This window comes from Mustela nigripes, chromosome 16 (genome assembly GCF_022355385.1).
Source record: "Mustela nigripes isolate SB6536 chromosome 16, MUSNIG.SB6536, whole genome shotgun sequence".
In the NCBI taxonomy this organism is placed as follows: Eukaryota; Metazoa; Chordata; class Mammalia; order Carnivora; family Mustelidae; genus Mustela; species Mustela nigripes.
Window position 1 is genome coordinate 25,511,472 of NC_081572.1, and position 25,018 is coordinate 25,536,489.

The following is a 25,018-nucleotide window of genomic DNA, read 5'->3' on the forward strand; positions in this document are numbered from 1 at the left end:
CTGGAAGATGGTACCTACTGCACCCCGTGGTGCGAAGGGTTCATTTTCCGAGCGGAGTCCAAGGTTCCACACGGAGGCTCCCAGTGAAAGAGCTCGGGGAAGACCCGAGCCTGGGGAGGCAGACGTGCTGCGTTACGAAGCCGCGTGGCCCTTAGTACCGCCGGGCGCGGAGTAGGGCGCTGCTACCCGCAGAAGCGGAATCCGAGCCCGGTTTCGGCAAGCCCCGCCCCCCTGGGCGGTGGAAGCGGACTCCTCCTCACCTCCCAGATCTGGGCGTGTCCCCGCGGGCGCACGCGCGCGCACGGCATGCTGGGAAGGCGCCCGCGCGGCGGCCATTTTGTCTTATCGGCTCCTCTTTAGAGGAGGCTTTTCGGCCTGCGAGAGGGCCAGAGGGGTTGGCGACTGTGTCGCCGGCGTTTTCTTTGGCGGGTGCCAGGGCAGGTGGGAGCAGCCGCCCGAGAAAAGCACCATGATTTCGGCCGCGCAATTGTTGGATGAGTTAATGGGCCGGGACCGAAACCTCGCCCCGGACGAGAAGCGCAGCAACGTGCGGTGGGACCACGAGAGCGTAAGTCCCGCGGGCCTTGGGTCTGTGCCCGGGCGCCGTGGGGGAGGGGAGCGGCGCGGGCTGGGGAGCGGCGCGGGCTGGGGCCCGTCCGGCCGTCGGCGCGATTTGGGGCGCGGGCCGCACCGGGTCGAGTGTCTGATCCTGTGGCGGCGGGGGAGGAGCCCGCCGGGGTCCGGGGATGAGGGATGATTTGTTTTTGTTGTTGTTTTAGCATCGAGGAAGTCTGAGAGGGCCTTTGGCAGAATTGAATAGCACCTTAAAAAGGCAGGGAAACGCGGGAAAAGATTTTTTTATATCTAGCGGCTCTTGAGTTTTTAACCTTATGAGGTAGAGAAGAAGGCACATTCTTCCGTTATTTGGGTTGAGCGTCGTATTTAGACCGAAATTTCTGGGGAGGGTTAGTGATAAAAACCGTGGCATTGTATTACTTCCAGAAAGGGTCCATTTCGATGCTTACGTGAGGAAATAAAATTCCAAGAGGTCATAACTTGGTAGGGTTTCCCGTGATGATTTACAGATACCGTTCGAGAGCAGCACGTTTCAGTTAAGCTAGCTCTTCTTGTAGATGGTTGTCATGTTTTTTTTCTTCACTACAAGACTCCTTTGATAAGAGTACAGGTATCTTGATGAGCCCTGAGAAACGTGTAGAATTGTTGAATCATTATCTGGTACTCCTGAAACTAATAAGACAATTATATTTGAATGAAACACAACTCATTTGGTCCTTTTTACCTTATGAGTAAAGGGTAACTATAACCCTAGTTTCACAGATAAGACTTGAGAGGCCACCCATGGTCTCTTGGCAAAGTTAAGCGGCAAAACTAAACCTAATCTTTGTAGTCCTGTTCACTCACCACCACAGTTCTATCAGACTGACGTCTGTGCAGATACCCGTGCATTTCAAGTGTTTTGAACATGGCAGTGTTAGGTTTATGTTAGGTCTAGAGAAGAGATGTAGATTCGAATCCTACGTTGCTTGCAATTACAGTCAAACAACGTGGTAATTTAAAGGCAGTTACTAATCAAAACAGGTATAGTTGGACAGTAGGTTTTCTAAAAAAGTTGTGTTTTGTTTTTTAACGTAGGTTTTGGTCAGAGTAAAATTTCTTTTGTAATTCAGGAAAAGAAGCGGTGCTAGATGGGTCCTTTCAGTATCTTAAGTAAGTGCCTAAGCTGTAGTGGGTTGTTGCTTGATTCCAAAGTAGTATGAAGGGTAATGGTAAAATTTATTGTGTGGGGTCAAATTCACAAGTTTGTTGTTGACTTCAAGAGAGGGGAAGCTTTTTGAAAGCTTTTCTCCACCCCCCCTTCTTTCTTTTCTGACATTGGGGTTTTTCCCCTGCTTGTTAAATAGGAAGCTGAGTAACTTCGTTGCTTATTTTGATCCTCTTTTTTTCTAGGCATTTGTCACTGTGAAGTCCGTTTTTCTTTTATTACTTAGGGATCTTTCCATCTTGTCTTGCAAAACAGAGAACATTATGATTTAGTTGATGTGCAGATAGGACATTTTGGACATAATGTATTTGGGGTTAAAAAGAAAATTGCTTTTGACTGCCTGCTTATCAACTGGAACAGTCTAAAATCTGTGCCTCCTTGGTTTTGAACATATGTTGTGGAAGAAACTTTGTTTTCTTGATACTACTGTATTGCCACATTGCTTTGTATACCATGGGTTTATGGCAGTGGGGCTCTGGGAATTGCAGTTTAAGTCTTCTGTCATCTCAGCCCTAATCTTTGGCTTAAGGTGTTTCTCATTTTTTTAAAAAAATATTTATTTGATCGCAAGTAGGCAGAGAGGCAGGCAGAGAGGGAAGAAGCAGGCTCCCTGCTGAGCAGAGAGCCCGATGCAGGGCTTGATCCCAGGACCCTGAGATCCTGACCTAAGCCGAAGGCAGAGGCTTTAACCCACTGAGCCACCCAGGTGCCCCCTAAGGTGTTTCTCATTGATTTTAAATTCTCGGCACTGTCACCAAGATTCTTTATGCCTGAATGACAGATTTACTTCATTCCCAACCCAGGGATTTGAAAAAGTCAAATTACTGCTCTATTTCACATTGATGTCTGCTGGGGTTCGGGGAGAAGGTTGATGTTGACCTGGATCAAAGCACAGGGCCTCTTCGAAATAAGACTGAATTACTTCGGGGTAAAATAAAGCAATAAAGCTGTGGAAGCTCGTACAGCACTTCCGGGTTGTTTGAATATCTTAGGCTGTTGGTTAGTCGTGGTAAAATCCTGGGAAAAAATGGACAACCCCAACATACACTGTAAAGGTTTCAGGATCATTGAACCTGATATTTCAAATATTTTTACATTCCTCTTCGATCTGGAAATTTTTCTTTGCTACCTTTGCACTGGATGGGAAAAGCTATTTCAGCGGGGTGGAGTCCTTTTGTTTAACAATTGAAATGGAAACTTTACCATACTGGTAAAGGTAGTTCTTGGTTGTCTGTATTTGACCAACCTGTGGGATTTGTTTTAAATGCAGATTTCTCTTCTTTGCCTGAAGAGATTCCAATCTGTAGGCCTGTGGGACGGCCCCAGAAATCTGGGTTTTCTTTATGTGGCCTCTTACACATTCTAAAGCTTGTGAACTGTAGCTTCCTGACCCACCTGATTAGTCTTGGGTTTTTAATTGTGAGCCCATAGCCCTTGAAGCTCATTTTTAAGTGAAGTATGCATCAGTGATGTAAATTACTGACCTTTCCTTTGTTTGTAATGGTTTTTATGTAATCACTATCCCCGGTAAATCTTGGAAAGTGCTGCACTGGGGTTTTACAGCATTTCCAACTTGTAGATTGTTACCTTGATGTGAGAGAAAGTAGTTTTCAGCTAAAGTCAGATTAATTTTAATACCATCCCAAGGATTCATTCATATATCCTACTGCCTCGCCTATTAATATTTTACAATTTCTTGATGTTAGTATTTTGCATTAAGCAGTTTGTTTGCTCTGCCTCGTTAATTCTAAACAACCACAGTAATGAGGAAAGCATCTGATTTTTTAAGTGCCTAGCATGAGCACCTTTCAGTTAGTGTCCACATGGGGAGATTTCAGTCTTTGCTAGAGAAGGCATGATAGCCGTCTCCTCATCTGAATAATTTAGATTGTGGGGGATCCCCCCCCCCCAATTTATTTAGTTAAGAGAAGGGGAGGGGCTGACAGAAAATCTTAAGCACTTTCCACTCCCAGCGCAGAGGCTGGCATTGAACACAGCACAGAACTCCATCTCAGAACCCTAAGAGCATGGCCTGTGCTAACATCAACAGCCTGATGCTTAACTAACTAAGCCATGCAGGTGCCCCCTGTTCTTTAAACTTTTTTGTGGGAGATTTTACAGTTTGATCTAAAGCTTTCATTATTTTTATATTATATAACAGGAATTTTATAGTTCAAATTGAGGTTTTTACATGTAGATCTGAACCCAGAAATGAGATTATTTAACTGGTTCTAATAATATCCAAAATGGGATTTCTTTCATAATTTATCAAACTCAAGTGTGCCACCTGTTCAGTGACGGTTTAATAATTTATGGAGGGAATTGAACTAAATGTTCTTTTCTAAAATCTTCAGAATGTTAACAGGTATTTTCACTGACACTGAAAGTTGTTTGGAAAAGAAAAGTTAAAGCTCTGTCTACACTTTTACTTGTAAACTTGGGAAACAAAAATTAGTAATTATAGTGCATGACATCTAATCTAGGTATTTTATTGGATAGTTTTAGTTTAGAATCACCCAAATGTTCTTTCTGACAAAAATGTAGGCATTTCTGGTCCTACTCCGTAGTACGTGGTAAGTGTTGGGCTTCTCCAAGCAGCAATCTGTTTGTATGTGTAGATAACTGCTGTTTCCTTCTTCTTCCCAAAATATATACAGAAGTAGAATAAATTCTCTATGTACCCACACCTAATGCAACGTTATCAGAACGTTGCCAGTGTTATTTTTCTATATTCCCTATCCTTTTCTTTATTTTGAAGTTCTATCATTTAAGCTTTAAGTACATTATTATTTATCTTTAAAATATAAGAACTTCAAGAAGGCATAACCACAATATTACCATCACATTGAAAATATTAAGGTATTTCTTTAATATTTATTTGATCGCTTTAGGAAAAATTTATCATTAGAGTTGATTTCTTCACAAGGGGAGAAAGTAGTTTAAGTTAGTAATAGTGCTTCTTTGTTTTATGAAATATGCTTAATTTTCTCATGTTTTCTCTCTCCTTTTTTAAAAAAGATTTATTTATTTTGGGGACAGGGAGAGAGTCTTAAAGCAGACCCCATGCTGAGCCCAGCACTGGGTTCCATCTCATGACCCTGAGATCACCACCTGAGTGGAAACCAAGAGTCAGCTGTGTAACTGACTGCACCATCCAGGTGCCCCAGTTTTCTCATCATTTCTTATTTGTAACTTGGAGGAATTTCATGTATTCATTTATTCAACAAACATGTAGCACTCTAATAGTATAGTTATGGCGCTTGGCCTGAGAGAACCATTAGTCTGATGGCAAATGTAAAGGACTAAACATGCTTTTGTAACATAATTTGGTACGTGCCATAGGACATGTGTAGGGTCCAGAAAAGAGCACATGAGAGGGACCTCTAATAAGCTAGTACCCAAGCGGTACTTGGGAAAGGCCTGTTCAAGTGGCCCTTCAATATTGGGACCTGAAGGATTAATAGGAATTGGCCTCAGGGAGTGGGAGAGAAGACAGATGTTAGTTAACCAGGGGCTGGAAAAAATCTTAGGCCTGAAAAATTGTGAACAGTACTATGGCTGGAGCCCGTGTTCTTTTTTTTTTTTAAGATTTTATTTATTTGACAGATTGCAGAGAGGCAGGCGCGCCGGGGATGGGGGAGGAAGCAGGCTCGCCACTGAGCAGAGAGCCCGATGTGGGGCTCGATCCCAGGACCCTGAGATCATGACCTGAGCCAAAGGCAGAGGCTTAACCCACTGAGCCACCCAGGTGGCCCTCATGTTCTTTTTTTGTTGGGGAAGGGAGCATGTTGATAAATGGGCAGGAATCGGTTTTGAGTGTTTTTTTTTTTTTTTTTTTTAAGATTTTATTCATTTATTTGACAGAGAAATCACAAGCAGACGGAGAGGCAGGCAGGCAGAGAGAGAGGGAAGCAGGCTCCCCGCTGAGCAGAGAGCCCGACTCGGGACTCGATCCCAGGACCCTGAGATCATGACCCGAGCCGAAGGCAGCGGCTTAACCCACTGAGCCACCCAGGCGCCCCGGTTTTGAGTGGTTTTTATAAGCTTTGTTAAAAGTTCGGACTTGGGACGCCTGGGTGGCTCAGACCACTAAGTGCCTGCCTTAGGCTCAGGTCATGATTCCAGGTTCCTGGAATCCAGTACCGCAGTGGGCTCCTTGCTCAGTGGGGATCCTGCTTCGCCCTCTACCTGCCGCTCCCCCTCCTTGTGCTCTCCTGCTCATGCTCTCTCTCTGACAAGTAAAATCTTAGGAAAAAAAAAAAGTTGGGACTAAAATTATATTGGGAAACAATTGAAGATTTCTAAGCAGATTGAGTATCAGATGGACTGTTGCCAACATGATGAATTTTAAATTCCAATATTTAGATGACCAGAACTAGAAATTGAATAAATCCTTTTTATGATTTGTTTATAAAATGGACTTGTTATCTCGTGGAACAAAAAATGTATCCAAGGTTGTTAGAATACCAAAGAAACTCATAGTTGTCTGTAAAGACATTTATATGTCCTTTAATGATTTGAAGGCTTTTTTATCTGTAAATAATAACTAGCTGGCCTGGTGGGGTGAGAAACAACTAGGAATTCAACTGAATTAGGGAAAGCAGTTCAACAAAAATGATGCAGATGGCTTTGAAAATACTTGATCAGCTCAAGGAAGAATTCTCTCATTGTTTGATTCAAGCGGGTAAAGAAAAAAAATCAGCAAGGTATTCTTAAGGTACTTTTGTGATCAGAAGTGGTCTAAATGGATGACCAGAGTTGCTTGTGCCTTGAAGAAGTGAATATTAAATACTAAAAAAAAAAAAGGATTGTTTTTGTTAAGGTGGATTTCTCAGCATATTTTGAGTTAAGATACTTACACTTGCTTAAGTCTCCCAGCTTGTGTGTTAAGTTTTCTTTGCATTAAATAATGTTCTTTCCTTTAAAGATTGATTCCATTAATATATTGGAAATGGATTTGTTTTCCCTCTGAGTTTAACACCATTAAAATTATTTTTTTCCCAAAGGAGACATGCTTGCTGTAAAAAATTAAAATTTAACTTAGAAATAAACAATAAGTCTGTTCTTGCCTCCCCTCCTCATTGCCAAATTCCTCTTTTCCTAAAAACTTATGTATATACACATTAAGTGAAAGTTATAGGGAGCTTAATGTAATAATATGTATAAATGTATATTTAACAATTTCCATTTCTATTGTGGCATCTTGTGATTTTTTTTTTTTTTTAAGATTTTATTTATTTATTTGACAGAGAGAGATTACAAGCAGGGAGAGAGAGGGGAGGAAGCAGGCTCCCTGCTGAGCAGAGAGCCCGATGTGGGCCTCGATCCCAGGACCCTGAGATCATGACCTGAGCCGAAGGCAGCGGCTTAACCCACTGAGCCACCCAGGTGCCCCAGGTATAGAGATTACTTTAAAAATAAAAATATTTTTTAAAGATTTTATTTATTGGGCGCCTGGGTGGCTCAGTGGGTTAAGCCGCTGCCTTCGGCTCAGGTCATGATCTCGGGGTCCCGGAATCAAGTCCCACATCGGGCTCTCTGCTCAGCGGGGAGCCTGCTTCTCCCTCTCTCTCTGCCTGCCTCTCTGCCTGCTTGTGATCTCTGTCTGTCAAATAAATAAAATCTTTAAAAAAAAAAAAGATTTTATTTATTATTTGACAGATCACAAGTAGGCAGAGAGGCAGGCAGAGAAGTGGGGGGGCAGGGGGAGCAGGCTCCCTGCAAAGCAGAGAGCCGGATGCAGGGCTCAATCCCAGGACCCTGAGACCATGACCTGAGCTGAAGGCAGACGCTTAACCCACTGGGTCATCCAGGCCCTAACAATAAAAAAATTTTAAAAAAGCAGGGGCGTCTGGGTGGCTCAGTCTGTTAAGCATCTGCCTTCAGGTGCATCATATCCCAGGGTCCTGGGATGGAGCCCTGCATCAAGCTCCCTGCTCAGCAGGGAGCCTGCTTCTCTCTCCTCCTTTGCCTGCACGCCCCCACCTGTGTGCTTGTGCTTGCTCTCTCAAGTAAATAAAGTCTTCAAAAAAAAACCAAAAAACATAAAAGATAATAAATCCTACCTTGGTTTTTTCTTTTTCCATTACCAGCCAGGCTGCAGTGAACATTCTGGTACATAAAGCTGAGTCACTTCTAGGGCTCAGAAGGGTAATGGCTAAGGCGAATGCACTTTTTACATTTTGATGATGCTGCCAAATTGTCCCACAGCCCTCTAGTATTGTTTAGAATGTCATTTTCCTGGTACTGTTTCACAGGCCAGATAATTGTTTTAATTTTTGACAGTTTGACTTTGTTTAATATGGTAGTAATTTGCAACTAAAATTTTGAGTCAGATTTCTAAGTTTGAATGTATTTCTGCTTTCTTGTCACTGGTAGTGGATTCACTAAATAATGCTGTTGAGATGGAACTCTTGTCAGTAGCCTTGCCTTAGATTTATCAAGAGGATAAATCTCAAGAATTCGGGCCCTACCCCACTCCCTAGGTATCTGCCCCTCCCACCTTTGGTTATCAGACTATTAACTCCATGATGGCTATTTCGTGAAGACTTGCTGAGTAAAAGACAGTAGTGTTTGTATATTTATTTGACAGATCACAAGTAGGCAGAGAGGTAGGGAGAGGGCAGAGCCACCCACGCGCCCCTGAAAGACAGTTTAAAAGATCTTTAGTGTCTGGGGAGGGTTAAAGAAGCAGTCTAAGTAGCTAGAGTTTAATGGGTAGAGTAATATTTTGATGTGCCATTGTGTTACAGTAGTATTTTAAGGAGAGTTGAGTGGAAAGGGGATATAGATCCAGATTGAGAAAGGGGGGTTCTAATCTGGATTCTGTAAATAGCTCAATATCTTTAGGGCAGGTCATTTGTTCTCTCTTATCTCACATGGGGTGATTGGACTAAATTTTAAGAAGCACATGTTTAGCCCATGGCCAGTCATGTCTTACTTGGTGTGTCTACTGCCTAAAACCATTTTTTAAAAAGTAGCTTGAGTAGTATAAAAGTCAGACAAATTTTCCCCTCTCTCCTAGTGTAACAAACATAATTTAAGTGTTAAAATCTCACTGTGAAATATTGTCTTTTTTTTTTTTTTTCATACATGGAAACCAAAGCAGTTAAAGTCTGTAGTTCACAGTGGGTGTCAGCCAAGATTCAAACTCTGCGCGGTGTTCTCTCTCCAGACATACCTGTTTCACACTTGGCCATTTCATACTGGGTTAAGTCTTTTTCACAATGTTTTCCTTATGCCTAGAATGTCTTGCAGTCTTTCTACTTCTTAATTTAAGAAGCAGTTCAAGCTTCACCACCTGTGATAACCTGGCATTCCTGACTAAAATCACTTCTGTATCTAGTGTTGGATGTGTATTCTAACACTCTTGTTTTTTGTTATTGACTTCTGTTAGACTGTCATCTTCTTTTTTTTTTTTTTTAAAGATTTTATTTATTTATTTGACAGAGAGAGATCACAAGTAGGCAGAGAGGCAGGCAGAGAGGAGGAAGCAGGCTCCCTGCTGAGCAGAGAGCCCGATGCGGGACTCGATCCCAGGACTCTGAGATCATGACCTGAGCTGAAGGCAGCGGCTTAACCCACTGAGCCACCCAGGCGTCCCTAGACTGTCATCTTCTTGAGGAGTCGATCTTACTCAGTCTTGGATTTCCTGCAGTGTTTTTAGCATGTAGTGTTAAGTGATTGTTGAAGTGCCATTTTCTACCTTTCAAAATTAAAATCTCACTTAAAATTAAATCACACTTTATTTTTTAAGGCTGTTTTAAAAATTCATTTAATCAGGGGCGCCTGGGTGGCTCAATGGGTTAAGCCTCTGCCTTCGGCTCAGGCTCAGGTCATGATCTCGGGGTCCTGGAGTCCTGGAATCAGGCTCTCTGCTCAGCAGGGAGCCTGCTTCCCTTCCCTCTACCTGCCTTTCTGCCTACTTGCAATCTCTGCCTGTCAAATAAATAAAAATCTTTTTAAAAAAATTCATTTAATCACTACACCCAGTATAAGACTCAAATTCACCACTGCAAGATCAAGAAACAGTTGCATGCTCCGCGGACTGAGCCAACCAGCTGCCCATAAGTGCCACTCTCTCTCTCTCTCGTTATGTATATTTATTATTTATTTAAAATATTTTTTATTTACTAGAGAGAATGAGCAAGGGGGAGGGGCACAGGGAGAAACAGAGCCCCATCCCAGGACCCTGAGATCATGACCTGAGTCCAAGGCAGATGCTTAACTAACTGAGCCACCCAGGCCTCCCTAAGGGCCACTTTAAATTAAAATCACATGCGGTACTTACTAGATTTGAGAGTGTGTTCATTTCAATTTTTTTTTGAATTATATTTCATTTAAAAACTGACATAGTACATTGAAGTTTTGACCAGTTAGAATCTATGTTTGTCCTTTTTTGTTTGTTTGTTTGTTTTTTAACGTGGGGCTTGAGCTCATGGTCCTGAAATAAGGAGTCCCATGCTCCACCAACTGAGTCAGCCAGGTGCCCCCAAGAATCTGCCGGGGTTTTTTTTTTTTTTTTTTTTTTTTTTTTTGGGTTGTTGTTGTTTTTGTGGTTTTTTTTTTTTTTTTTTTTAGAAAGTCTTATTTGTATGATGAATAAGGCTTAAGTTTTATAGTAAAACTACATAGCTGTGGGAAATCACAAGTATTTTATTTTATTTTTTTTTTAAAGATTTTATTTATTTATTTGACAGACAGTAATCACAAGTAGACAGAGAGGCAGGCAGAGGGAGAGAGGAGAAAGCAGGCTCCCTGCTGAGCAGAGAGCCCAATGCGGGGCTCGATCCCAGGACCCTGGAATCATGACCTGAGCCAAAGGCAGAGGCTTTAACCCACTGAGCCACCCAGGCGCCCCACAAGTATTTTAATTTTTAAAAACAAGTATCAGTTTATGACAAATCTTGTAGTTAGTAGTAATCATAAGTGTTACAGAAAAACCACACATTATATGGTAAAGTGCAAACTCAGATCTGGTCAGTTTGATTTCAGTAAAAAATATTATTAAAACTAAGCTTCAGTAAATATTATACTGATAATTTTAAGAATTACATGAATTCCAAAAGAATTATATGATTTCCTTCCTAGAAAAAGTTTGTATTGGCTTATATTTTAGAGTCAGGAGAGGGACCATGGAGGTGTTCACTCTATTTGTTATTTATTTTTTAGTTTTAATTTTTTTATATTTCGTCTTTTTAAGATTTTATCCACAAGCAGGAAGAGTGTGTGGGGGGAGAAACAGGCCTCCTGCTGAGCAAGAGCCTGATGTAGGGCTTGATCCTAGGACCCTGGACTCATGACCTAAGCCAAAGGCAGACGCCTAACAACTGAGCCTGGCACTCAGTCCCTCTTGGTTTTTTTTAAAGATTTTATTTTATTTTTCTTTAAGTAACGTTTGCAGCAATGTGGGATTGGAACTCACAACCCTGAGATCAAGAGTTGCATGTTCTACAGACGGAGCCAGCCAGGCGCCCCTATTTTTTTTTTAATGATGAGCCTTTTTTGAGGATTATAGAGATTGACTCGGTTTAAACAAAGAACAGTAGTCTTATGTTTTATTAGTTATGATGATAAATAGAAATTCTATTAAAAACAAAAAGGATGCACAATAGTAAAATTTGTTCTTCTGGTTCTCTTCCATATTGTTGCTATGTGGGGAGAGTGGTGATTCAAAGTAGATAGTAGGAAATACTGGTGCCTCTGTCCTGCATTTTTTACTGAACTCTGGGAGTTGGAAAGTCATTAATTTAACTAATGTGGTTTAACAAAAAAAAAAAATTGTTCTTATTTGGTTGAAAGATGAAGGTTAAGAAATGAGAAAATAGTAGTTTGGTACCCTTTTCCAATACAGTTTTAAAGCTGAACAATTTTTAAAAGTTAAGTACCTTTTATTTTTCTTCACTAGGTTTGTAAATATTATCTCTGTGGTTTTTGTCCTGCGGAATTGTTCACAAACACTCGTTCTGATCTAGGTAAGTGAATTTTCTTTGTAGCTTTTATCAAATTATGATTTAAAATAAAAACTGGTACTTTATAAATTCCAAAAAGTTTTCTCTTAAATAAGGTTTGTTGATAAAATAATTTCTTTCTTGGCTTAGATTTTTGAACGTATTTTAATAAATGCCAGTGTAGTTAAACATGGTGGCTTAAGTGAACATACATGTCTATTTCTACTTCCTCCCCAAACCCTCCACTAAAATGAAAATTTAAAAACAAAAAAGGTGTAAACAGAAGAAGAGGTAACAATTAGCGATATCAACGAATTTTTGGAAGATGACAAGTGGATGGAAGAGTAGCAGCAAACTCAACAGAGCAGAACAACCTCTACCCTAAAAGCCTGCAGAGTGGGATATTAAAAGGAAGTGTTTGATCAGCAGAACCCTGAATAGGTTCAGCATTTGGAGGTACCAGGTATCATAGCAGAGTTGAGTCATGGGCTAAAAATGAAAGATAAGTCCAGTTAGGGTCTCTCACCTGTGACATTTGATATTTTGAGCTGGATATTTTTGTTTTAGGGAGCTGTCCTGTGCATTGTAGAATGTTTAGTAGTATTCCTGGCTTCTGCCCACTAGATGCCGGTGGCACCCCTCAACTGTGACAGCTAAAACGTCTTCAACTAAAAAGACATTGCCACATGTCCCTGGAGGGACTCTTAAAACCTGTGCATCTGGTGATGTTCTGTCTCCCACCCCTGCACCCCAGGAGACACTAGGGGGTCTTTTCTGGAGATATTGGACCTGTAAGACTGTAGTTCGATTTGAACCACAGAATGCAAAACGAAACAAAAACCGGTGATGTTCTTCTCCCAAGGATGATACATAATTAGTATCATTCTAGAAACATAAAAGAGAAGTTAATTATTTTAAGCACAGTGCTTGCCCTAGAGTCTTATAAACACATTAGGGCTGGACAAATCTTGCTGTTGGGATTCCAGACACAGCACAGGGCAGTAATGATTAAAAATGAGACTTATTAAGAGAGTTAAGTCTATATTCTTAATAGTGGGGTTTTCCCATTCCCTTCCTCTGCCCTGTTCCTAGAAGGATACAGCCAGATGTTTTTCCCCAGGCAGAAGAGAAGAGGATTCTTTAGAGAAAGTGAACAGTTCCAGAGAAATGATCTAAGGTACTGACCCTTGGGGAATCTCCTAAAAGAATTTTGCTGCCTGATTTTCCTGTGGTGAAGCCCATTAGTTGGCAAACCCTGCCTATGCATACCAACTTCCAGTTAGATTTTGGAAGTGGTTGCCGGCCAAGGAATACCAGTTAGATGCAAAGAAAACCTTCAACACAACAGATGAATGAAACCAACTGGGGCTGGGGAAGTTTAGTGGAATTAGAGATAATGGGGAAAGCAGAAGAAAAGATACTTTGTTGTTGTTTTAAGTAAGTTTTATACCCAATAGGGGAACTCACAACCCTGAGATCAGGAGTTGCATGTTCTATGGAGTGAGCCAGGCCGGTGCCCTAAAATACCAAATGTCTTAAATAAATTTAGTATCCTCAGAGAAATAAGAGTGTATATAAGGAATAGGATGTTGTATAAAAAGGGAACTTTCGAAAAACCAAAAAGAGCTCTTGGAAATTAGGACTGAAGAAATGTGAAATAAAAATCAGTGTAAAGGTTTGAGAATAAAATCAAGGAAATTCGCTGGAATGATGGGTGATCAAACAGAAAAGATTAAAATTTGAAAAAATAACATCAGTACAACACTAGTTAGGAGTTCTAGAGAAAGCAGAAGGGAGGAAATTAAAGATTTTGCAGTACTGAAGGGCAGTAGTCTATAGATTGAGTGGGTCCTTCAAATGCTCAGAGCACACTGGATGAAAAAAAATCCATTCAAAGGCACCATTCAAAAACCACTGAAGTTTCAGAATGGTGGGAGTTGAGCAGGGACACACAGGATTATGAATCAGAATGGCCTCAGATTTGTCAGTAACACCACCAGAAGCTTGAAGACTTTGGGAGATAAACCTTCAGGATTCTGCGTGAAAAAATAATTTTCCTAGGTTAGCTTAATAACCAAACTCCAAAGTATGAGAGAGAAAAAAGACATTTTCAGACATATAAGATCTCACAAAATTTACCTCCCATGATTCTTTTCTCTGGAGATGCTACCAATACATGGGTATAAAACCAAGGAGAAAAACAAGAGATCCAGTAAACTGCATTTAATACAGACAGAAAAAGAACCTCTCAGGATGACAGCCGTTATTAGTGAGCTTAGCCTAGACTGAAGCACAATGAAACCTCAGGGGCAAAACTGAAGCTGATTATCTGATAGATTCGGAATCTTGAGAGAATTTCTGTAGCTGACTTAAAGTGTTTGAGAAGAGTTCAGAAATACAGAAATCTAAACAAATGAAAAGAATTCCAACAGAAATGTGAAGCATATCTTAAGTCATCATAATGCCTCAGCATTTGTTTGGCTCAGTGGGTAACAGTACTTGCATAGTCAAAATGTAAAGTGTTTATTTAACTAACTAAATTTTTTTTTACCTGAAATTTTGATGTCTAAGATAAATTAAGAAAAAGCAAAATAGTTTAGAAATATGGAAATAAATTCCAGAAGGCAAAGGTGACATGGTTGAAATTGGTTGCCTTCTGGAGTTAGGAAGGAGTAGGTCCTTGAGCATTCTTGTATTATTTGGCTTCATTTGCAGACACCCCAGATTAGTAAAAAATGAGTGGTTCACCCTCCTCACAGTTTCACTGGATGGCAGAGGATACAATTTCTCTTTTCTTCAACTTCCTCTTCTTTTTTCTTCTCTTTCCTTATCATATAGTCTCTCTCTATTATACTGATCTTGAAGATTAAGGAGAACAATTTTCATGTGTTTACTTGGGCACATTACTTTGTGATACATTAGGCTCAGTATAGGTGTGTACAGACTATTTTGTGATGAAATGGGTCTTGTTTTCCTTTTTTTTAAGAACTTCCTTTAGTTTTGGCAAGAGAAAAGATGGTTAACATCACCAATAATTTATACATTCATATTTCTCATCTTTTTTTTCAGGTCCTTGTGAAAAAATTCATGATGAAAACCTTCGAAAACAGTAAGCTATCTTTTTTGGTCATTTCCCCCTTCATCATTCTTTGGTTTAGGGGACAAGGATTGAAGACGTATTGAAATTAGTATAAAATGAATGTCTTGCCGAGGTTCTGTTCATTAGTTGGGATGGTAGAAAATCATAGCTTCAAAAATGATATGATTAGCTACCTTATGAGTGCATATTTTATGCTTAAGCACTACTGTATCCTAAGCTTTTTTCTCTATCATGTTAGGTTTTGTTTTTTTCTTTCTTTTTTTTTTTCCTTCTTTTTTCTCATAATCCTGATTTTATAAATGAGACTTGTCCTAGGGCCAGGGTCATAGATCCAGTATTGTGATAGAACTGGTGTTAAAGCACCTAGCTTTGCCTTATTGTAAAGTCCATGCTCTTAACCAGACATGATGCTAAGTACTTGTCTTCTCACCAGGATGAGAGACTAGAAATTGACTGACTGACTTTCTTTCTTTCTTTTTTTAAGATTTTATTTATTTATTTGATAGAAACACAGCAGGAGAGGGAGCACAATTGGGAAGTGGGAAGGGGAAAAGCAGGCTTTCCACAGAGCAGGGAGCCTGATGTGGGTGGGGCTTGATCCCTGGACCCTGGGATCATGACCTGAGCTGAAGACAGATGCTTAACCACTGAGCATCCAGGTGCCCCTAGAAATTGACTTCTTACATATGGGTTTACTCTTCAGAGTAAATGCAACAGTTCATAAGATTAGTTAAGATAGAATATGTGAGTTGTAACGGATAAAGATTTGGAAAGAAAGTAATGCTTATTAATTTTTATCCTTAACCAGGTATGAGAAGAGTTCTCGTTTTATGAAGGTTGGCTATGAGAGAGATTTTCTGCGATACTTACAGAGCTTACTTGCAGAAGTAGAACGTAGAATTAGACGAGGCCATGCTCGTTTGGCATTATCTCAAAACCAGCAGTCCTCTGGGGTGCGTATGAAATTAGTTTGTAGTCTTTGTAAAGTGTCCTTACTCTTGACACCCACAGACCTCCCTAGTATTGAAACTTGTGGTTAAGTTCATTAATTTGTATTTTTTTTAATTAAGATTTTATTTATTTGACAGAGATCACAAATAGGCAGAGAGGCAAACAGAGAGAGAGAGGGATATGCAGGCTTCCCGCCGAGCAGAGAGCCCGATGGGGGGCTCCATCCCAGGACCCCAAGATCATCACCTGAGCTGAAGGCAGAGGCTCAACGCAGAGTCACTCAGGCGCCTCTAATTTGTATTCTTTTAGAATGATATAAACTTAAAGGGCATTCATTTTTTTCAGTCTTTATTTATTTTTATTAAGGTTTTTTTTTTTTTTAAAAAGATCTTATTTATTTATTTGACATACAGAGATCACAAGTAGGCAGACAGGCAGGCAGAGAGAGAAGAGGAAGCAGGCTCCCTGCCGAGCAGAGAGCCCAATGCAGGGCTCCATCCAAGGACCCTGGGATCATGACCTGAGCCAAAGGCAGAGGCTTTAACCCACTGAACCACCCAGGCACCCCTTTTTCAGTCTTTATTAATAATATTCATTTTGCTACTCGTTAAGATTTTTCTCATTATCCATAACTGACAAAATATGTAATTGAGTACCAGAAATTGAAGATAATTATTCTTGTGACTCAATATTTTAACTGTTAAATACAGATACTATGTATGGTATGTGAAAGCTTGAATATTTGTTTTTTACTTACTGATAATGCATTTTATTTTATTTATTTAATTTATTTGACAGATCACAAGTAGGCAGAGAGATAGGCAGGGGGGTGGGGGAAGCAGGCCCCCCACTGAGCAGAGAGCACAGTGGGGGCACGACAGGACCCCAGGGTCATGACCTGAGCCGAAAGCAGAGGCCCCACCCACTGAGCCTCCTCGGTGCCCCACTGATAATACATTTTATTATCTCTTAATAGGCGGCTGGCCCAACAGGCAAAAATGAAGAAAAAATTCAGGTTCTGACAGATAAAATTGATGTACTCCTACAGCAGGTAAGAGTTGTGTACATTAATAACAAAACATTTGGCATAGATACTTAACCAAAGATAAAAGGTGGCAAATATGTATATGTAAAGGTGCTCAAAGTCATTAGTCATTAGGGAAACACAAAACCACAATGAGATACTTACTATGTGTCTGTCAGAATGGCTACAATTAAACAGACCATCTACCAAGTGTTAATGAAGATTTGGGCAAACTGGAACTAACCCACACTGCTGGTGGAATGTAAAATGGTATAACCACTTTGTAAAATTGTAGGGTTTTTTTTTTTTTTTTTTTATTAAGATTTTATTTATTTGACAGAAATCACAAGTAGACAGAGGGGTGGGGGAAGCAGACTCCCTGCAGGGAGCCTAATGCAGGGCTTGATCCCAAGCCCCTGAAATCATGACCCAAGCTGAAGGCAGAGGCTTAACCCACTGAGCCACCTAGGTGCCCCAATACAAAGGTGTCTTTTTTTTTTTTTTTTTTTTTTAAGATTTTATTTATTTAACAGATCACAAGTAGGTAGAGAGGCAGGCAGAGGGGGAGTGGGGAGGCAGGCTCCCTGCTGAGCAGAGAGCCCGATGAAGGGCATGGGGCTCTATCCCAGGACCCTGAGATTGTGACCTGAGCTGAAGGCAGAGGCCTAACACACTGAGCCACCCAGGCACACCGTAGGTTTCTTAAAAAGTTAAAAAATCCACCATGAGTCACTCCAGTCCTAGTGACCCAAGAGAAACAAAAGCATATGTTTACAGAGTTGTATTACCAGTGTTCGTAACGGCTTTGTTCGTAATTGGCAAAATTCCTAAATGAACCAGCTCAAACATCTGTCAGTTAAGTGCTGTGATGTATCCGTGCAGTAGAGTACTGCTCAGTAATAAAGTGAATCAACAACATGGAACACTGTGGGTGAATCTTAAGATAATTAGGCTGAATGAAAGAAGCCAGACTAAAATAAGTACATAATTCCATTTATATAGAGTTCTAGAAAATGTAAATTGATCTCTGTACTATTCTAGAAAATGTAAACTGATCTGTAGGGACAGCAGATCCATGATCTGGGCAGAGGTACTACGAAGGAAATTTGGGGTAATGGATGTGTTATCTAGACGAGGGTGTTAGTTTCGTGGTTGTCAAAACTTCCTCAGATTTTAAACCTTAAAAATACGCAGTTCAAAAAAAAAAAAAAAAAAAAAAAAAAAAATACGCAGTTCATTGCATGTCAGATCTACTTTATTAATGTTGTAAAAAAATCAGAAGGGTAAATTTAACCCAAAGAGTCTTCAATAAACAAAACCAAAAGACCCAAAACAACCATGAAATGGTAATGAAGCTTGGGGAAGAACAGAAGAATGGTTTGGTTAAAACGGAGTCTTGACTGCTTTGCCTTCTTTTTTTTTTTTTTAATCCGCCTTAGATTGAAGAATTAGGATCTGAAGGAAAAGTAGAAGAAGCCCAGGGGATGATGAAATTAGTTGAACAGCTAAAAGAAGAGAGGGAATTGCTTAGGTCCACAACCTCGGTGAGTAGCAACCTCATTTTGATTTATCCAGGCTGTTCACTGTGAATACTAGGGCCTATTCCTAGTTGAGAATTGCAGTGAACGGTTTTCTAATGTCCTAAATCAAGAGTCTGTAAACTGTATCTTAAAGGATACACAGCAAATACTTAAGGTTTGTAGGCCACAAGGTCCCCTGGCTGATATCAAGCTCTGCCTTTATATTACAAAAGCAGCTTTGGATAATGCATAAACAAAAGGATGTGGCTGTGTTCCAATAAAACTTTATTTACAAAAACAAGCTTCTAGCTGCTGCATGCCAACCCATGCCTTAGATCATGAGTATTCACTGGGGCCTGGGTCGGTCAGTTCGTCTTTCTTTCTCTCTCTTTCTCCTTTCTCTCTTCCTTCCTTATTTTTTAAAAGTTTTATTATTTGAGAGGGAGAGGGAACACGAGTGGAGAGAGGGAGAAGCAGACTCCCTGCTGAGCAGGGAGCTCAACATGGGGCTGTCCTAGGACTCTGGGATCATGACCTGAGCCGAAGGTAGACACTTAACTGACTGAGCCTCCCAGTGCCCATAGATTTATTTATTTTTAGAGAGAGAACATGGGTATAAGTGGGGAAAGAGGGAGAAAAGCAGATGCCCTGCCAGTGGGGAGCCCAGCTTGTGGCTCAATCCTATGACCCTGAGAATCATGGAAATCAAAAGTTAGGCATGAGCGACTGAGCCACCCATGTGCCCCTTAACTTTCTTATTATGATATATTAGCCCATACTATTAATTAGAGAATGTGATACTCCGGTTTTGGATTTTTTTTAAAAATATTTTTATTTTTATTTATTTGACAGAGATCACAAGTAGGCAGACAGGCAGGCAGAGAGAGGGGAGGGGGAGAAGCAGGCTCCCTGGTGAGCAGAGAGCCCGATGTGGGGCTCGATCCCAGGACTCTGGGATTGTGACCTGAGCCGAAGGTAGAGGCTTTAACCCACTGAGCCACCCAGGCATCCCCTCACCTTTTGGATATTGATGGTAGAATGTAATTGGCCATTGGTTCCCAGATACTGAATAGGATATGTACAGATGATGCTCAGTAAGTTCTGTTCCCTAAGCATTTTAGGGTTAAACCAAAAAAAATTTTTTAATAGATTTTATTCATTTATTTGACAGAGACACAGAGAGGGAGCACCAGCGGGGGTTGGGGGGTGGGAGAGGGAGAAGCAGGCTTCCCGCTGAGCAGGGAGCCTGATGTGGGGTTCAGTTCCAGGACTCTGGGATCATGGCCTGAGCCAAAGGCAGATGCTTAACTGACTGAGCCACCCAGGTTCCCCAGACAGAATTTTTTAAAAGTAAGTTCTGTTCCCATTTTAGGCTTGAACTCACAACTGAGATCAAGAGTACATACTCTACTGACTCGCTAGCTAGGCACGCCTTGAAAAATATTTTTAATGTGGAGGCCACACCTTTAACCTGTTGAAACTAAGGAATGAATTGGGACTAGAATAGATAGCTTTCTGAAAGGTAGTTAACATTTTTCAAGGTTTTGCGCGCATTTCATTGGTTATAGTTGAGTGATGGGATCTCAGTCCTTCCTTGGGATACAGAAAGTTTCTTGCTGTTGCCTTTGTTTCCCTGCTCTAAAAGTTTACCAGTTGCTTCTTAGGCTTTGGGGAAAGTCACAAAATTTGAAAACTATTTTAGATTGTAAGTACTTTGTTGGATTTTGTTTCTTCTCTTTTTTTCAAATACTCTTAAAATAACTGATCTATCATTTCAGACAATTGAAAGTTTTGCTGCCCAAGAAAAACAAATGGAAGTTTGTGAAGTGTGTGGAGCCTTTTTGATAGTAGGAGATGCCCAGTCCCGAGTAGATGACCATTTGATGGGAAAGCAGCACATGGGCTATGCCAAAATTAAAGCTACTGTAGAAGAATTAAAAGTAAGCTTCTTGCAAGTATGCATTTTAGCCACAGCTAATACTCTCATTTTAGTATGTCCAAAAATTGAACACATAGACACATAAGCCTCTTGTTGATACTTTGGTTATTTGTGTTATTTGAAAGTATGATAATCCCTATAAATTTTTGCTATTCATCAGATAGGGCTTTATTTTCTTCACTTTTTTTGTGCCAGGAATTTGGGAGAAAGACTATCCATGAGGGCTTACCCAAGTAACAGTATCTTACATACAGACATGGTTTTGGAATTTCTGCATTTTTCTTTCAGGTTATCATGTTCCATACATTGATCTACACATGCTTTGCATTCAGTAACCATTGTTTGATCGTGTCTTTAAGAGAATAGTTCTATAAAAATCAAACTTGATTTGTTTTAGGAAAAGTTAAGAAAAAGAACTGAAGAACCTGATCGTGATGAGCGTTTAAAAAAGGAGAAGCAAGAACGGGAAGAAAGAGAAAAAGAACGGGAGAGAGAAAGAGAAGAAAGAGAAAGGAAAAGACGGAGAGAAGAGGAAGAAAGAGAGAAAGAAAGGGCTAGAGACAGAGAAAGAAGAAAGAGAAGTCGTTCACGAAGTCGGCATTCAAGCCGAACCTCAGACCGAAGATGCAGCAGGTCTCAGGACCACAAAAGATCACGAAGTAGAGAAAGAAGGCGAAGCAGGTACGTGGAACACATGAGGCGGTGCCTTCTTGTAGCGAGTATGCAGTAGCAGTTGCTAGTGTTCTTTCCTTGCTCCTGGGGAAGCCCTTAAGTATTGTCAGGCACTAGGATGGATTATGAGAGAGGAATCAGTGAGCCAGGCCACCTTCAAGGCAACCTTTTTGCTATTTCCCACTAGTCTAAGGAGGTTTGATGTACTCTTCTAGGAAGTCCATGTTACCATATGGTCTCGTTAAGCACATCTATTCTCACTGATCTAAAAAGATATTTAAATTATAAGTTATTTTGGTAAAATTACCTACTTTTGCTTTGGATGACATCACACAGAACGTAAGAACTAAAGTGCTTTATAACCAATTCTTTTTTTTTTTTTTTTTAAGATTTTATTTATTTGACAGAGATCACAAGTAGGCAGAGAGGCAGGCAGAGTGGGGTGAGGGGGAAAGCAGGCTCCCTGCTGAGCAGAGAACCTGATGCAGGGCTCGATCCCAGGACCCTGAGATCATGAACTGAGCCGAAGGCAGAGGCTTTTAACCCACTGAGCCACCCAGGCACCTCTATAACCAATTCTTTAAAAATGAGAAAAATGAAATCCTACTTTACGGTTTGTTTGTTTGTTTATTTATTTAACAGCGATCATAAGTAGGCAGAGCAGCAGGCAGAGGGAGGGGGGAAGCAGGCTCCTGCCGAACAGAGAGCCCGATGTGGGGCTTGATCCAGGACCCTGAGATCATGACCTGAGCCAAGACAGAGCCTTAACCCACTAAGCCACCCAGGCGCCGCATCTCCCCCCCCCCCCCTCGTTTTACTGTTTCAGAGTTGGGATTGAAGAGTCTTAAAGAATGTGGTGATGGGGCATGTGAATGGCTCAGTCGGTTAAGCATCCGAATCTTGATTTCAGCTCAGGTAATGAGCTCAGGGTCATGAGATTGAGCCCTGCAGTGGGTTCTATGCTGGGTGTGGAGCCTGCATAATACCCACCACCCCTCAACCCTGTTTTTGCTCACCCATCCTCTCAAAGAAAAGGCATGATGGTGATTATCTTAGCACTATTCAAAAAATTGAAGTTAGATTTTCTTCTTTTTTTAATATTTTTATTTATTTGACAGAGTGAGAGAGGGAACACAAGCAGGGGGACTGGGAGAGGGAGAAGCAGGCTCCCCACCGAGCAGGGAGCATTATGGGAGGCTTTATCCCAGGACTCTGGGATCATGATCTGAGCTGAAAGCAGATGCTTGATGACTGAGCCATCCAGGCATCCCGAAGTTAGATTTTCAATAGTTTCCAATTCTTAAGTTTTCTACTGTAGATATGTATTAGGATTCTACTACTAATATGTATTAGGATTCTACTCATTTGCCTTTTAAGGGTAAGTTTTACTTGTTAATTATTGAACAGTGTATAATCTTTGCAAGGTTTTTCTCATTTTTTTCTCTTTGCTTTCCTTTTATTTTCCACTGTGAAGAAGTAGAGATCGACGAAGAAGCAGAAGCCATGATAGATCTGAAAGAAAGCATAGATCTCGTAGCCGGGATCGAAGAAGATCAAAAAGCCGGGATCGAAAGTCCTATAAGCACAGGAGCAAAAGTCGGGACAGAGAACAAGATAGAAAATCCAAGGAGAAAGGTTAGTTTATGTGAGAATTTGATTCATTAATAGACTATTTTCAGTCTCTTCTCCCCACTCACATTTCTTTGGACATAGGCAGAGTTCCATTTTAAGCTCTGTTCTTTTTTTACTTAACTCCAGCAGCATTCAGTAGGAGATGGGGGCAGTATTTTCCCCTTGTCTGGTCTGTGAGAAAGGCAATTGACGTGGTATTTTCTTAGAACATGTTAAAATCACATCCTTCAGTTGTTCATCTAACGGTTTGTCATCTCTATTCTTCCAAGTATTGCATTACTTTTCAGGGTTATTAGGCTGTAGAATTTATTAGCTTATTTATTGGCAACAGTTTTTTTTATCTGCTGCGTGTTCAATAGTATGTCTTGCAGAGTCAGTGTGTTGTGTTGCATTGGTTCTCGTGTGCAGCCTTCATTTACCTGTGTAATGAAGTTCTGAGTTTGTGGAAGTTGAATACCTTACCTTGTCTTAACCATGTTTTCTATTGAAACAACATGCATTTTCCTTTGAACTTTTCCCTTTGGTTTTTGGTGGCATTCCAGTGGCTGGAATGCACTATTCACAGCACTATTAATGGACTTTTTCATTTTGTCTTGGGCATGTTTTCACGTGGCTGTTCTCATCTTTTAGCTTAGTCTTCATTGGAAGATAATTCTTTTAAATCATCAGGGTCTCCTTTCTGTATTTTCTTTAGATTCTTTGAGCATCTTTCATTTTGTATTGACTGGGCCATTGTGCTTTGCATGGGTATTGGGAATGAGAGCAAGGGCCTATTTCTCATTTTCTTGGCTCTGCTTGTTCCATCCTGTTCTGCCTGTCTGTGTCCATGTTTGGTCACCTGACATGTGTGCTGCTGTGTTTGAGTTTATTAAACTGGACTTCTGTGTGACATTCATTTCTTCATTTCCTTTTTGGAACTATTCTGTGGTATTTGTCTTTTGTGGGTTTTCTGGGGGCCAGACATGGGTTTTTGTTAGACTGAGTTAGAGAACTAGCAGTGCAAACAGTGGACATTTTTTTTTAGTCTTAGGCTTTCATTTTTCCTCAAATAGGTGTACCTTTTCTTCTTTAAAAAAAAAAAAAAACATTTACATACATACATTGGTCTTTTTCCTATAACATGGAGCAAATGTTAAAAAGTAGGAAACAAGGGCCGTTTTTTAAATTTAGTGTCACAAGCATTAAGTTCAGAAATTACTTTTGTGATTTAACAGGCAGTTGCTACAAAGTATTGTAACCTGATTTTAATTAGTTTTAAAGTTTCACCCAACCTTTTTTGTAAGGCTTTTTGTGGAATGTATCTTTTTGGTGATGGGTCCAATCTCAAGAGCCAGATAGATAATGGATGTCAGAGATCAGATTAATCACTTCTCTTTAAGTTCTATTTTAAGCTATTAGTAGTGATTATTTGAAGTATGATATAGCTCTTTGCTATATCATACTTCACGTCACCTAAAATAGTTGGATTTTTTTTTTTTTTTTTTTTTATTTTTTTTTTGGACAGGGATAACAAGAGGCAGAGAGGCAGGTAGAGAGAGAGGGAGGGGGAAGCAGGCTCCCTGCTGAGCAGACAACCTGATGTGGGGCTTGATCCCAGGACCTTGGGATCATGACCGGAGCTGAAGGCAGAGGCTTTAACCCACTGAGCCACCCAGGTGCCCCTGGATTTTTTTTTTTTTAAGATTTTACTTATTTGACAGATCACAAGTAGGCAGAGAGGCAAGCAGAAAGGAGGAAGCAGGCCCCCTGCTGAGCAGAAAGCCCCATACGGAGCTCGATCCCAGGACCCTGAGACCATGACCTGAGCCGGAGGCAGAGGCTTTAACCTACTGAGCTGCCCAGGCACCCAGTTGGATTGGTTCTTGGGAATAAAAGCTTGCTAGCCTTCCTAACTGGGATCAACAGTGAACAGTGGCCTGACTAGAAAAACACGACATGTTTGTATAATTTCTGGGTAGAGCAGAAAGATGTCCTGAATTGCTTAACTATTAGAAAAAAAAATCCTAATTGTGATAAGGACATCATAGAATTTAGTAAAGCTTTTGCTTAAGTAAATAAGCTGCATTGTGTTTGGATTATGGACACCAGGATTTTCCTAGTGAAGTATGGAGGAAGGATAGAAGATTCGTTTTTGGATAAAGCTCTGCATCAGTCCTGTCTTGCAGATGGGGAATGCATTACAGATTTTTCTTAAGCTTAGGGATCTCTTTTAGAAGGGGAATGATTTATTGGCTTTTGAAAATGCTATGTAGCCATTCAGGCAGTCCAAGGTATGTAGATGACTGAAGGCCTGAACTCTGAGCAGGAATAGCATTTGATAATGGCGCGAGTAAGGAGTTTACTGCGCCACATGATACCATGGAAATAATTTGGCTCCACAGTGGAAGGACGTGTAGTTCTTAACACCAACCCATTTATGTTTCTCTCTTTGTCAAAGAGAGTTTCCT

The 25,018-nt window shown here is 40.6% G+C and overlaps 1 protein-coding gene across 6 annotated transcripts in view; it reads left to right on the plus strand.

The window, feature by feature from the left end:
• The first annotated feature begins 310 nt into the window (after positions 1-310).
• Positions 311-25,018, plus strand: part of LUC7L3 (LUC7 like 3 pre-mRNA splicing factor) — a 28,378-nt gene continuing 3,670 nt past the window's right edge. For 3 of the 6 annotated variants that reach the window (XM_059380595.1, XM_059380593.1, XM_059380598.1), the window contains exons 1-9: positions 314-568; positions 11,691-11,757; positions 14,803-14,842; positions 15,642-15,786; positions 16,761-16,835; positions 18,248-18,352; positions 20,107-20,268; positions 20,665-20,948; positions 22,414-22,574. In XM_059380595.1, the coding sequence (XP_059236578.1) occupies positions 470-568; positions 11,691-11,757; positions 14,803-14,842; positions 15,642-15,786; positions 16,761-16,835; positions 18,248-18,352; positions 20,107-20,268; positions 20,665-20,948; positions 22,414-22,574 (1,138 nt within the window). In that variant the 5' untranslated portion in view covers positions 314-469. Of the gene's footprint in view, positions 569-11,690; positions 11,758-14,802; positions 14,843-15,641; positions 15,787-16,760; positions 16,836-18,247; positions 18,353-20,106; positions 20,269-20,664; positions 20,949-22,413; positions 22,575-25,018 lie in introns of all 6 variants that reach the window. The other 3 variants (XM_059380596.1, XM_059380592.1, XM_059380597.1) reach the window with 3 other exon arrangements.